Source organism: Gallus gallus, chromosome 7 (genome assembly GCF_016699485.2).
Source record: "Gallus gallus isolate bGalGal1 chromosome 7, bGalGal1.mat.broiler.GRCg7b, whole genome shotgun sequence".
NCBI classification, from domain to species: domain Eukaryota; kingdom Metazoa; phylum Chordata; class Aves; order Galliformes; family Phasianidae; genus Gallus; species Gallus gallus.
Genome location: NC_052538.1, coordinates 19,468,982 through 19,481,967, shown reverse-complemented (window position 1 = coordinate 19,481,967; position 12,986 = coordinate 19,468,982). Strand labels below are relative to the sequence as shown.

Below are 12,986 nucleotides of genomic sequence, written 5' to 3'. Positions count from 1 at the left end.
AGGACTTATTAAAATAAACAGCACCATCACCAATACCATTACTACATAGTATTTGCATAGTTCTTTTCATTCACATGTACCTGAGATCTTTGGGACACAAATCATCTTTTATTTCATATATATAAGCTGTCTAAAACAATAGGGGCCTTAGATTTCTGTGTGCTTCTTAAATACATAATAAGAAATAATTGTTAAGAATTATTGTTTCCTTTTCACAAATGAGTAAATGAACTTGTTAATGCTTCTTGCCCAAACATGCTGCAGATAGATGCTTGCTAAATTGATTTGCAGTCTAGTAGAGTTATATTGTCTTTGAGAAGGTTACATCTTGTCCCTGAAATACACACAACCTTAACTTGAAGGAATGTGATGTTGTGGTACTGTAGTTTGAGTCTGATAAGACAAGGTAAGATACTGGCTAGTGGCCCCATTACTCTTAAAGTAGTTTAAAGGTTATAATAAAAAGATATAATGGAGGCAGCAACTCCTGTAAGAGATTTTCATTGATAGGTGTTCTGAACTATTTAAACTACTGAATCATAGTCAGCTGTACCGTAGCAGACACAGAACTTGGATTTTTACACATGTAGCTACGATGTAATACTATCTAGTTGTATGTGGAAAAATTAGCATAATCATCTTGTGATAAAAAAGAGAAAATTTACGATGTATTTCTAATGTATACCATAGATACCACAAGATTATATAAGTGTGTAAAATCTTCTAAAAAGTGTATTATCTCTTTTTCCCCAGACACTGCGTGCTGCTGGAAAAACATACATGATATTTTTTGTTTTGGTCATTTTCCTGGGCTCTTTCTACCTGATTAATTTGATTCTGGCTGTGGTTGCTATGGCCTATGAAGAACAGAATCAAGCAACCATGGAAGAAGCAGAACAGAAAGAAGCAGAATTTCAGCAAATGCTGGAACAACTGAAAAAGCAACAGGAAGAAGCTCAGGTATCCTTATAAAGTAAAACTGTTTTTTCCACTCGTGGTTGCAATTGGATGTTCAAATATGAGAACAGTTTCAGTCACCCACTCCCAAATATTACCTCCTATCTTATATATTCTTTCATTTTCCAAAATATATTTAATATTTTATGTAGCACTTTTTCTGTGGTCTTGAGTAACTCCTGGGCTGTAGTGACCATGCTGTGGTTGAGTTCACGCTCCGGAGTGACATGAAACAGGCAAAAAGTAAAATTGGGAAGCTAAACTTTAGAAGAGCTAAATTCCAGCACTTCAGGGAGTTAGTCAACAGAGCACCCTGGGAAACTGTCCTCATGGGCAAGGGGCAGAGCAAAGCTCACAGATCTTCAAGGTGGCTTTCCTCAGGGTGCAAGAGCTATCCATCCCCAGGTGGAGCAAGTCAGAAAAGGAAGGCTGAACTGGGACCTGCTGGTCAATCTGAAGAGCAAGAAGAAAATGCACAGGCAGTGAAAAAAGGGACAAGTACCATGGGAAGAATTAAGGAAGTTGCTAAGCTGTGTAAGGATGGGGTCAGGAAAGCCAAGGCCCAGCTTGGGCTGAACTTGGCAAAGGATGCCAAAAAGAACAAGAAAGGCTTCTTACAGGTACCTCAACCAGAAAAGGAAAGTTCTAGAGGGTATACCCCCTAGTGAGTGACACAGGCAAGCTCATAACAACAGACAAGGAGAAGGCTGAGGTACTTCACAACTTTTTTGACTTGGTCTTCTCTGATAACTGCTCACCACACAGCCCTCAAACATCACCAAGCTGTGAGGTACAGTTGACACACAAGAGAGATGGGATGCCGTCCTGAGGGCAAGCTTTACAAGCTTGAGCAGTGGGCCTATGTGAACCTCATGAGGGTCAACAAATCCAAATGTAAGATCTTGCACCTGCATTGAAGCAACCCCCATTACCAGTCCAAGCTGGGGGATGAAAGGATTGAGTGCACCTCTGCCAAAAAAGGCCTGGGGGTACTGGTGGATGGGAAGCTGGATATGAGCTAGCAATGTGCCCTCTCAGCCGAGAAAGCCAACTGTATCCTGGGCTGCGTCAAAAGAAGCATGGCCACCAGGGTGTGGGAGGTGATCCTGCCCCTCTACTCTGTGCTGGTAAGACCTCACCTGGAGTACTGCGTCCAGATACATGGTCCTCAGTACAGGAAAGATGTTGACCTGTTGGAGCGCATCCAGAGAAGGACCACAAAAGTGATCCACAGAACGGAACACCTCTCCTACAAGGACAGGCTGAGAGAGCTGGGGCTCTTCAGCCTGGAGAACAGAAGGCTCCGAGGTGACCTGATAGATGTCTTTTAGTATCTAAAGATACTGAAGGTGCTACAGGAAAGAAGGGGACAGACTCTTCAGCCAGGTCTGTGGGGACAAGACAAGGGGAAATAGTTTCAAGCTCCAAGAGGGTAGATATAGGTTAGATATAAGGAAAAAAGCTTCTACAGTGAGGGTGGTGAGGCACTGGAACAGGTTGCCCAGTGATGTGGTTGATGCCTTTTCCCTGGAGGCTTTCAAGGAGAGGCTGGATAAGGCCCTGGGCAGCCTGATGCAGCTGTGGTGTCCCTGTTCACTGCAGAGAAGTTGGACTGGATGGCCTTCAGAGGTGCCTTCCAACTCAACTCTAAGGATTCTATGATTCTATCATTCTATGATAACAAGTGACAAAAAAGAACCGTTGAGGTAAAATTTCAAATAGGAGATAGAAATTATTTTGTTTATTTTGAGAGTAAACAAATGATTGAATAAGTTGCCTGGAGATGTGGAATCTGCTTACTTGGAGATAAACAAAATCTGTCTGTACGTGGTCCTGGGTAGCCTGCTTCAGGTGACTCTGTGCTGCAGAGTTTGACAAGACGACCTCAAGAGGCCCCTTCCAACCTCAGCCATTCTGTGATTTTGAAAACAGAGATGGAGATATGGGAAAATTATAGTTCCTGTAGTATTTCTCAAATTTTACTTCTTATGATAAACTGGTTTTGGTGAAGTGGGATCAGTGCTTTTATTTAAAATTCATTATTTTTTTAAGAATATCAATAAATAGCAATACGTTTTAAATAGTGAGTATCTATATTTGTATAAATGTTGTAAGTTGCATATGTGCTTATTTGTACATACAGGCAGCAGCAGCAGCTGCAGCAGCTGACTCAAGAGATTATAGTGGAGTAGGTGGAATAGGTGGATTCTCTGAGAGTTCTTCTGAGGCATCCAAACTGAGTTCAAAGAGTGCTAAAGAGAGGAGGAATAGAAGAAAGAAAAAAAAGCAAAAAGAACAAGCTGAAGGTGAGAAGGATGAGGAAGAATTTCGCAAATCCGAATCAGAGGACAGCATCAAAAGAAAAGGCTTCCGATTTTCCATTGAGGGGAATAGACTGACATATGAAAAGAGATTCTCTTCCCCACACCAGGTACCATGGTATTATTACCTCTTAAATGTCTACTCAGCATAGAAACAAATGCCTATCGTGCAGTTTGGTCAATTCTTGCAAGTGATACCACAGATTCATTTAATGTCTTAAAAATATGATCAAGTTAATACACTCAATCAAAGATGAAACTGTAAGAATTAGAAAGATTTTCTTGAATTTATCTGTATTCTTTATGTATTAATTAGAATGAGTTGTATTTGCCAATTTTGTTAATGAAAATGAGCTCATCAGGATAGCATGAACAGTGGCTTCAGAAAAGGAATTTCATGTTTTCAATTGGAATTGTGCTAAATTTAGGGTGCAAAAAACAGTAGAATTAACATACATGCTTACGTGAAATTTGGCAAATTAATTGATATGAGACCTTTAATTGTGTTATCTTAAAGGTGGAAATATCTGTGGCAATGTGTCCTTGCATTTGTTCTCCTACATTTATACACCTGTGACTCAAAAAGAGTACCATCTGTGTCTCCCATCCAGATATTTATTTCATTCAATAGCTTTATTATGTCATACTTTCTAAAGTTTTCAGGAGCTTCTCTTCATTTGCCCACCTCAGACTGTTCCCTCAGCAGCTCAGGTCTCAATCTCACATGCATTCTGTCCTTTCTCTTCCCCTTTGTGTAACTTATGCCTCAACTCTTCCTTTTATCCCCATCTTCTTGATTCTCCCTGATCTTTATGAATTGCTATCCTCCTCTTTTTAGCCACTATTACTAAATTCCTTCCTTCCTTTTTTATTCCTTCTTCTTTTATTCCTCTCTCTGGAAAGCCTATTTCATCACTTAAAAAAATAACGCACATTCATGTCCTTCGCATGTATCATTTTCTCCAATTCCCATTCTCAGAGAAGCTCAAACCTCCTCATCTGTTGTACTCTTATTAAGGCCTTTCCTCTTCTGATCAGACTGTGGTGGGTGTGTAATGTTTCTAGACTGTTATTTCTACCAAGTTAAGTCCTCCTCCCTGTTCCTTCCTAACATACTTTTTTCATAGCAATGCATCCATTTTTTTTTCTTGGTCTGCCACTGTTTTATGCTGTTAACTGTCTGACTAACCTCTGTCAAGACTTCATTGCTGAATTTAATTCATGATTCATTCTGTTCCATATACAAAATTTCACATTTTAATCTATTGATTTCTACTTAATGTTGAAGTCTCATCTAATCCCTTAGGTGCATATTCCTACTCATGTCTCCATTCAAACTGCAGCCTTATTCAGCTGCAGTTCTGTTCATCCACCTGTTAAGAAATGAAGCATACCTCATCCAATTTCCTTCTCTTGCTTTTTCATCTCAAAGTTCATATACAGCTATGTAGTATGGTAGTCTAGTGATCCCCTCCCCTCTGGTTTTCCAATCCTTTCCACTCTGGGTTCTAGCTACCACACCCAACAGAAATTCAACTCACCACAGTTTTTAATAACCTTTTCCTAGAAAAAAGGCAGGTTTCTATTATATCTTTAACATCTTCCTTGACATGTCACTTTCCTTCAGTGTGACTGACCATTGTGTTTTCTTGAAAACTTAGTCTTCCTAACATTCATTATTTTGTCTCCTCTCAGTTCTGGTTTAGTTGTGCTTTAGAAGATCTTTTTACCACTTTGACAGTTTTCTAAAGGATTTCCACAAGGCCCTGTTGCAAGTTCCCTTCTTTTTCTCTCTCTGTGTCCTTTTCTTCTCCAATTCTACTCCAGACCCACAACTGCAAACTATTTTTAACTTAGGATTATTTCCATGTCCCTGTTGCTGCTGTATTCATCAAGAATATTGTTGCAAAGAGCACTAACATATCTCATTGTTATTACCTAATCTTCCAGTTAACATATCGACCTATAGATGTTTTCAATAGTGTAAAACATACTGTGCTTAAAGCTCTTCCCAACCTACCCTGACTTACAGTAAGCAAATCAACTCCCAACTTTAACTGACTCATGACAGCATCCATAACCTTCTGTTAAATTTCCAAATTAGTTTCTTTGACCTCTTTCTGGTATGCTGCCCCTCATGCTTGGAAGAAGTTCCCATGAGTTTCCACAGAACACTTCATTGCTTTCCTCAAATCCCTCTTTAAAACTCTCTTTTACCATGCTGCCTACAGAAAGCTTGACAGGGAAGTGACTTCAGGTGAGCTAAGACCACTGTTTATCATACTCATCAATTTTGCCTACTCATATTCCCTCTCTTTTTGTATCCATCTGTTGTGTTATACCTAGATAGCAGAGTACCTTTTTGTTCTGTGTTTTGCAATGCCTGGAACAATGGGCTTGGATTCATAAAAATAAGTTGCAAAAGAGAAACAAAGGTGCTGCCAAATCATTCAAGTCAGGAGAATCACTAATATGGATTAAAGTTAAGCACATGCACAATTGCAAGATTAGAACTTTATTTTGACTGATGCTGAGAAGATCCACCCATAGCAGAATATTTACTCACAAGAGTAAACTGATGAAGACTAGTGAGGATGCTCATGCAAAATTACATACACATCTTTGCATATTCAGGATAGCTAACAGTTTCAAAAATGCAATAAAAAAAAACATATTGTGAACTACTTGACCAGTACTTGCAAAAATACGTACATTTTTTTAAACTGGGCAGTATTTGGGAGCTATGTCTGTGTGCAGACTGACTCACTGGAAATTTACCAAAAATTGTATTCACTCAACCTGTCAGACTAGTCCCAGCCAGGGATAAATAGTGGCTAGATGTGCTTATACAGTTTATGAACAGTTGATAATAAAACAGGCAGAATGGCAGAGGAAGCAATTCTGTCAAGCAGTTTCTTTTAATCTATTTAAACCAGTTGATGTCATATAGGCAGTGTAGTAAAATAACTGGTCTATGTCTGTCAGTTATGTGCTCTTTGTTTAATACCCAAAAGGGAGTGTAGTAGGGGGGTGTTGTACTAGTTCATTTCTTTGTAGATTATCTTACCCTTTAAGACATACTAACACTGTGTTTTTCCCTGTAAGAAATCATTACATCTAAAAGAATTTTCATCTGATAATCACTGTTTTTATTTGCCTACAGTCTTTGCTGAGTATTCGTGGCTCCCTATTTTCCCCAAGGCGCAATAGCAGAACAAGTCTTTTCAGCTTCAGAGGTCGTGCAAAGGATGTAGGATCTGAAAATGACTTTGCTGATGATGAGCACAGCACTTTTGAAGACAATGAGAGCAGAAGAGATTCTCTCTTTGTTCCTCATAGACATGGTGAACGGCGCAACAGTAACATTAGTCAGGCCAGTAGGTCATCCAGGACAGTACCTCCACTTCCAGTGAACGGGAAGATGCACAGCACTGTGGATTGTAATGGAGTAGTTTCTTTAGTCGGTGGGCCTCCAGCTCTGACGTCGCCTACTGGACAGCTTCTGCCAGAGGTGATGATTGATAAAGCAACCACTGCTAGCAATGTAAGAAAGTCTGCAATAGCTCAGGCATGATGTCCTCTCCCTGTATAATCAACTACTGTTTCTACAAAACCTAGTAACTTGGGAATAATTCCCTTTTTGTCCATGCTCCTTTCATATATTCCAGTTCAAAGTTGAAGCTGAAACTGAAGGTGTCTAGCTCTCATTAACTAGATATGTGTAAATGTATGTTAGGTCACTGGGAATTAACAAAATAGCAGTAAGCCATTAAATAACTTGGTTCACTGTGGTAACTGAAGAAGTTCTGTATTTGTATATCAACCAAGATATCAAAATGAAAAAGGAGTTATAAAGGAATTACTTAATGGAATATATTAAATGAGTATTTAACATCCTGCTGACCATACGTTATATTTTTGATATAATATTATATGATAAGACAACTTACATGAGTTAGAATTCCTATCAAATGTTTAATTTTTCTAGTGATATTTTTTTTGGTGTTGACAACATTAACAAATAATTTTCGCTCATTTTGTTTGAAAATATGTGTTAGAAAATAACATGAGTTATCTTAAGAAAATATACTCATTCTTTGTGCTCTTATAGCTATCTGTGTGCCTAATAAGAAGGATATTTATGGTTGAACTCATAGACAAACTTCTTGTAGTTTACAAACTTCTTGAATCTCTTCTAATGTTTCAGTCCCACTTCAGTAAAATACTTAAATACACCTTAGCACAACACCAGTCCTACTGACATATTTGACTATTTAGTGAGTTAGGTACACATCGTTCTCTTGCAAAATCGTAACATAAATGGAGCATCGGGCAGATCACCAGGGTGTTTAAAACCATTATATCTTTATAATGATTTACAGTATTATTCTTATGAAATGAACATTTGATAGTCTAGTTTATCAGTGTTTTATTTTCAGGGCACTACTACAGAAACTGACTTAAGAAAAAGAAGGTCTAGTTCTTACCAGGTTCCTATGGACTACCTAACAGATCCTAGTGCAAGGCAGCGAGCAATGAGTATAGCCAGCATGCTCACAAATACAATGGAAGGTATGTAAAATAGAATTTTTGTATTACAAAGCAAGTGGTAGTAAATTCACAACACACTAAGTAGTAGTGGTTTTTTTAAATGCAGCTCAGTGGGCCTAAAGTTACAGACAAGGTGAGATTTCTGTATGGAGGTGCTGAGTTTTGTCTTTTTTCTTTTTTCAGTATGACTGGCATATTTGGAAAAGTAATCCTAAATTTAAGTTCTGTTATTTAGAAGTAAAATTTGAAATATTTTATTAATTCTAGATACACTATATTCCTAAAACAAGTGTTTGCTTTACATCCCATGCAGTATTCGTTTGTGAATGGTCATTCTATATAGTGAATATTTAGTATTCTTTCTTTCTCTACTTTATGTAAAATATAGTGGGACAGATTATTTTAATTGCTAAAGTGCTTTTTTTTTTTTTTTTTTTTTTTTGACTGGGCATTAGCCTTGACTGCAACATCAATACAGTCTATCAAAAATAACTTGGAAATAGCATAGGCCTAACGGAAACATCCAGGTTATACCGACAGAAATTCTATGAGAGAAATTCTATGAGAAATATGTTAAAACGTTATTTACCTTTTTCTCTCTAGAACTTGAGGAATCAAGACAGAAATGCCCACCGTGCTGGTATAAATTTGCTAACACTTGCTTGATTTGGGACTGCTGCACTCCATGGCTGAAAGTCAAACATATTGTAAATTTGATTGTGATGGACCCATTTGTTGATCTGGCCATTACTATCTGCATTGTTCTAAACACTCTGTTCATGGCCATGGAGCACTATCCAATGACGGAACAGTTTAGTGGTGTCCTTTCAGTAGGAAACCTTGTAAGTCTTCCGTGATGTACCATGTATGTCAAATACATTTTTCTTAAATGATACTTGTGTTACCTATGTATGTATGTTTAAAAGAAAATGCTGACTAAATATTTAAAAGGCTTGGAATGGTTGAATTTGTATTTAAGCTGTACTGAATGCCTTTTGTTGATATTTGTGTATTTCTCCATTCTTGTTATATGGACTTTAATTCTCCTTTGCGGAAGATTTACTGAGTCAAAATTCATTTTCTTTTTTAAATCCTTCAGGTTCCCTCATGGAAACTAGTTACAGAAATTAGTGTTTTCTCTTAAATGGATACTTATAAAGGGAAGGAACCTTCAAATCTGTTCCCACACCTGTTCTGCACCTCTCTAGTTCCTCTTGGTGTCCTAGATGTTCAAGGGGATGTAGAGAGGAAAGACCCAGTGAGCACAGAGTATTTATTGTGACTTAACAGGAGATGGTGAAAAAGTGTGACAGTGCTATTTGCTGGCTATCCCAAAGAAGAATAGTTCTGCTCAATGTTACTTTTTTTCTTAACTTTTTATTATTATTATTATTATTATAAACTTATACTTATCCCTAGAAGAAAAAGCCTAAGGAGATCTGAGGAGGAAATTTGAGTACTAAAATCAGAAGTGATACAATATATCACTATTTATGTGTGCATATTAGCTAGATAGGAAGCATCCTATTTACCTCTTCTTTGTGAGGTAAATAGGAACTGCATATGTGAGCTTAAATCTGAATTTAATTCCTAACCTAATGTATGGGAATATAGAGAAGGTATTCAGATCCACCATGGATTGCTTACTGAGAATATAACTTAAAAAAAGTTAATGCTGTTACATTTTAAAAAAATAATTTCCTATTAAAATAGAGTAAGAAACTGTATTTTCCTTCCAGGTGTTTACTGGAATTTTCACAGCAGAAATGTTTCTCAAGATAATTGCCATGGATCCTTACTATTACTTCCAAGAGGGCTGGAATATTTTTGATGGTTTTATTGTGAGTCTTAGTTTAATGGAGCTTGGTCTTGCAAATGTAGAAGGATTATCTGTCCTTCGATCATTCCGATTGGTAAATATTCTAATTAATATCTATTTCTATGTTATATTTTTATATTTATGCAATTATTTCTTTTATTTTTCATTTATACATGATATATTTGGCTGAATCAATAGTTCCCTGTATATGAACTTATAAAATACTAAATTGCATACCCATTAAATTGCAAGTATCTATCATGTCAGGTTTTATATATTGCTTTAATAATACCTGTTTCTTCTTCAAGGCATTGTAAATATCAATTCTGTTTGCAGCAAGTGTGCTTTAAGAATTACCTTTTTAAGTAGTCTTCTAGAGTCTTTTTTTAATATAGATGAGGGAATAAAGAATGCAACAGGCACAGACCCTCAGTACCTGTGACTGAAGATAAATAAAACACTTAGTAAATAACTGATCAATTAATAAAAGTTTATTGACAGTTTTAGCTGATAAACTTCCATTACCAGTTGGCTTGCGTGGTTAGAAGAAAGTAGTGTTAAGATTTTTCTTTGGATAGAGACTTTTCACCAGTAGCCACCTTCCTTCCCTGTTCTTTATCATCTTCTCCCCAGGTATCTCTACTGTGTAACAGATTTTCTGCTCTAAAGCCTCTATCTTTCTCCATTATCTCTGTCAGTTAGTTGATAACTCTGTCATGAATGGGAACTTGAAAAGCCTCGGTCTTGCTGAAGGCTAGGCTAGCATACAAGTCAGTGTTCAAATACTCTTTTAAAAAGACATGCACAGTAGGAGAAATGAAACTAAGTTCCTAGTCATCAGCTCCTGCCTTACATAAAACAATCCTAAAACATTTTAAATAAATTCCCTTTAAAAAACATTATGTTTAAATTCATCCACTTTCTGGTTCTCTGTATATCATTATATTGTATTTTCCTAAAATCTAACATCTATATGGATTGACTTCTCACTCAGTAATGGAATTCTCTATTTTCCTTTGCATGTACATGTATTACTTACATCTTATCCTATTGAATATCCTATTGAATAGTATTTACATTTAGATTCCTTTGATTGTCTGAATATTTGCTATTTCTTTCCAATTGCATTCTTTTTTTTTCTGTTTCAAGTTGCACTTTGATGTAACATTTACTTTTGTCCACTTTTTTAAAATGTTGTATGGCAAACTTTGTAAGACACACATGTTGTTTATTTTCCATGACAGAAAAGTTGTGAGCGATACTTGCATGGAACTTCTGTGCCCATCATTAACAACTCTAGCTTGTTTATCTTTCTAGGAAAACCATTTCTTCTATCTCTCTGACAATTAAGAAGAGATCTGGAAATGCCAAACAGTTACAGTCTTGTAGAACTGACCGCAACTCACCTGCATTGATTTATTTTTAGTAATATTTCCATAGAATTAACAGAAGGAGAAACACTATTTTGTCCAATTTGCCCAACAAGTTCAATTTTTTTGTAGATCTCTACAATTGCCCAAAGAAGCAAAGTCTGAATTAAAGACTTTGTAAGAATTACAGTGAGAATTGCAATGAAATGAGCATAGAGGCAGTATTTTTGGTTTCTTGTGAGGTGAATCAGGACTTATCAGTGTTTAGTACTATATGAAGAACTGGTAAGATAAATTCTGTCACTAAAGTTTGTAGAAATAGCATGAGACATGCTTTAGACACATCATAATTAGAAAATGAAATGTATAGCAATGATTAATTACAACTAATGACATGAATAATTATTTACTATTCTTCTGTTTTGCAGCTTCGAGTTTTCAAATTGGCAAAATCTTGGCCAACTTTAAATATGCTGATTAAGATTATTGGCAACTCAGTGGGGGCTTTGGGTAATTTGACCCTGGTGCTGGCCATCATTGTGTTCATTTTTGCTGTGGTTGGGATGCAGCTGTTTGGAAAAAGCTACAAGGAATGTGTCTGCAAGATCTCCAGTGACTGTGAACTTCCACGCTGGCACATGCATGACTTTTTCCACTCTTTCCTGATTGTATTCCGAGTGCTGTGTGGAGAATGGATAGAAACAATGTGGGACTGCATGGAGGTTGCAGGCCAAACTATGTGCCTTACTGTCTTCATGATGGTCATGGTGATTGGAAACCTAGTGGTACGTAATCAGTGGGAGTTTTTATAATAACTAAGAATGTATTTCCTGCTTTTCATAGTTCGGAAATCAGAGATGAAGACTCTTTCAGAAATCATGTAATTCATTTGCCCTTCCTCTAAACCAGGTGCAAGTATACCTTGATAAGCTATGAAAAGTGGTTTGTTTGTTTTTTTTTTTACTTCTTTCAAAACTTTAGTGGGTTTGTAACCTCTTCATTAAGATCATAGCTGAATTATTTTAATAAGGTATTTCCATTAAAATGCCTTTAAAAAAATCCAACTTAATCCACCATTGCAGCCAGTTAAACTGCCTAGTCTCAAATAGTTATGGGAAATAATTGGTCATGATAACATTTATATTACTGGAATGGCTTACTTTTTCCAATTTCAGTCTTGTTTCCGAATCAAAATAACATGGCTCTTCAATTTTTTCTCGTAATTGATGACTTCTAAACTACTTATGCCTTTCACTGCTGGCCTTTTAATTACTCCCAAACTGCATTCTAGACAGAGATACAAGTATCGAATAATATGGGATAGTTATACTCCATGTCCTACACATAGCATTCCTCATTATATATCCCCAAATAACATAAGACATTTCAGTACCAGCATTGCTTTCCTGATGCACTCTATATGCCTATTTCTGCAGCACTTCTGCCTTGCTAGTTTTTAACCCTTCTGTATATACTTACATTTCATTTTTCCTACCCAACATTTCCACACTAGTATTTCATCATTAAATGTCATACTGGTTTTGAATAATTTCACCAGCTTGCCATGGTTATTCCTAATTGCAGTATTTTCTTTTTGAGCAGTAGCATCACTTCTCTCTTTGATACCATGCAAAAAATTTATAAATATGCCTCAAATTTTATAAATACGCTTTTTCACAGAGATACCAAAATACTGAGATTAACCAAACTAACTTGAGACTCCTGTGGCATACCTTCTAAATATACAGCAAAATTGAACAGAAGTAATTGATAAATATTTTTAACTATCATTTTTAGTGAAGCTTTCACTTATGCTAACATAATTACATGTAGCCCAAATTCATCTACTGTATTTGTATTGTGTAATGACAGTATGAAAAAGCTTCCTAAAACCATTTCTGAAAACATCTAAGGATTCTTTACCTTGTAGTTAGTTTTCTGGCACAAAACAAAAAATGGTATGATACA

General features: G+C 36.5%; 1 protein-coding gene across 10 annotated transcripts in view; it reads left to right on the top strand.

Annotated features, from left to right (window-relative positions):
• Positions 1-12,986, top strand: part of SCN2A (sodium voltage-gated channel alpha subunit 2) — a 73,418-nt gene that overhangs the window by 30,782 nt on the left and 29,650 nt on the right. For 5 of the 10 annotated variants that reach the window (XM_004942787.4, XM_046943460.1, XM_040703343.2 and 2 more), the window contains exons 10-16: positions 754-960; positions 3,101-3,388; positions 6,442-6,822; positions 7,718-7,850; positions 8,433-8,671; positions 9,569-9,742; positions 11,447-11,803. In XM_004942787.4, coding sequence (XP_004942844.1) covers positions 754-960; positions 3,101-3,388; positions 6,442-6,822; positions 7,718-7,850; positions 8,433-8,671; positions 9,569-9,742; positions 11,447-11,803 — 1,779 coding nt within the window. The remainder of the gene's footprint in view (positions 1-753; positions 961-3,100; positions 3,389-6,441; positions 6,823-7,717; positions 7,851-8,432; positions 8,672-9,568; positions 9,743-11,446; positions 11,804-12,986) is intronic. The other 5 variants (XM_046943461.1, XM_046943458.1, XM_046943462.1 and 2 more) reach the window with 1 other exon arrangement.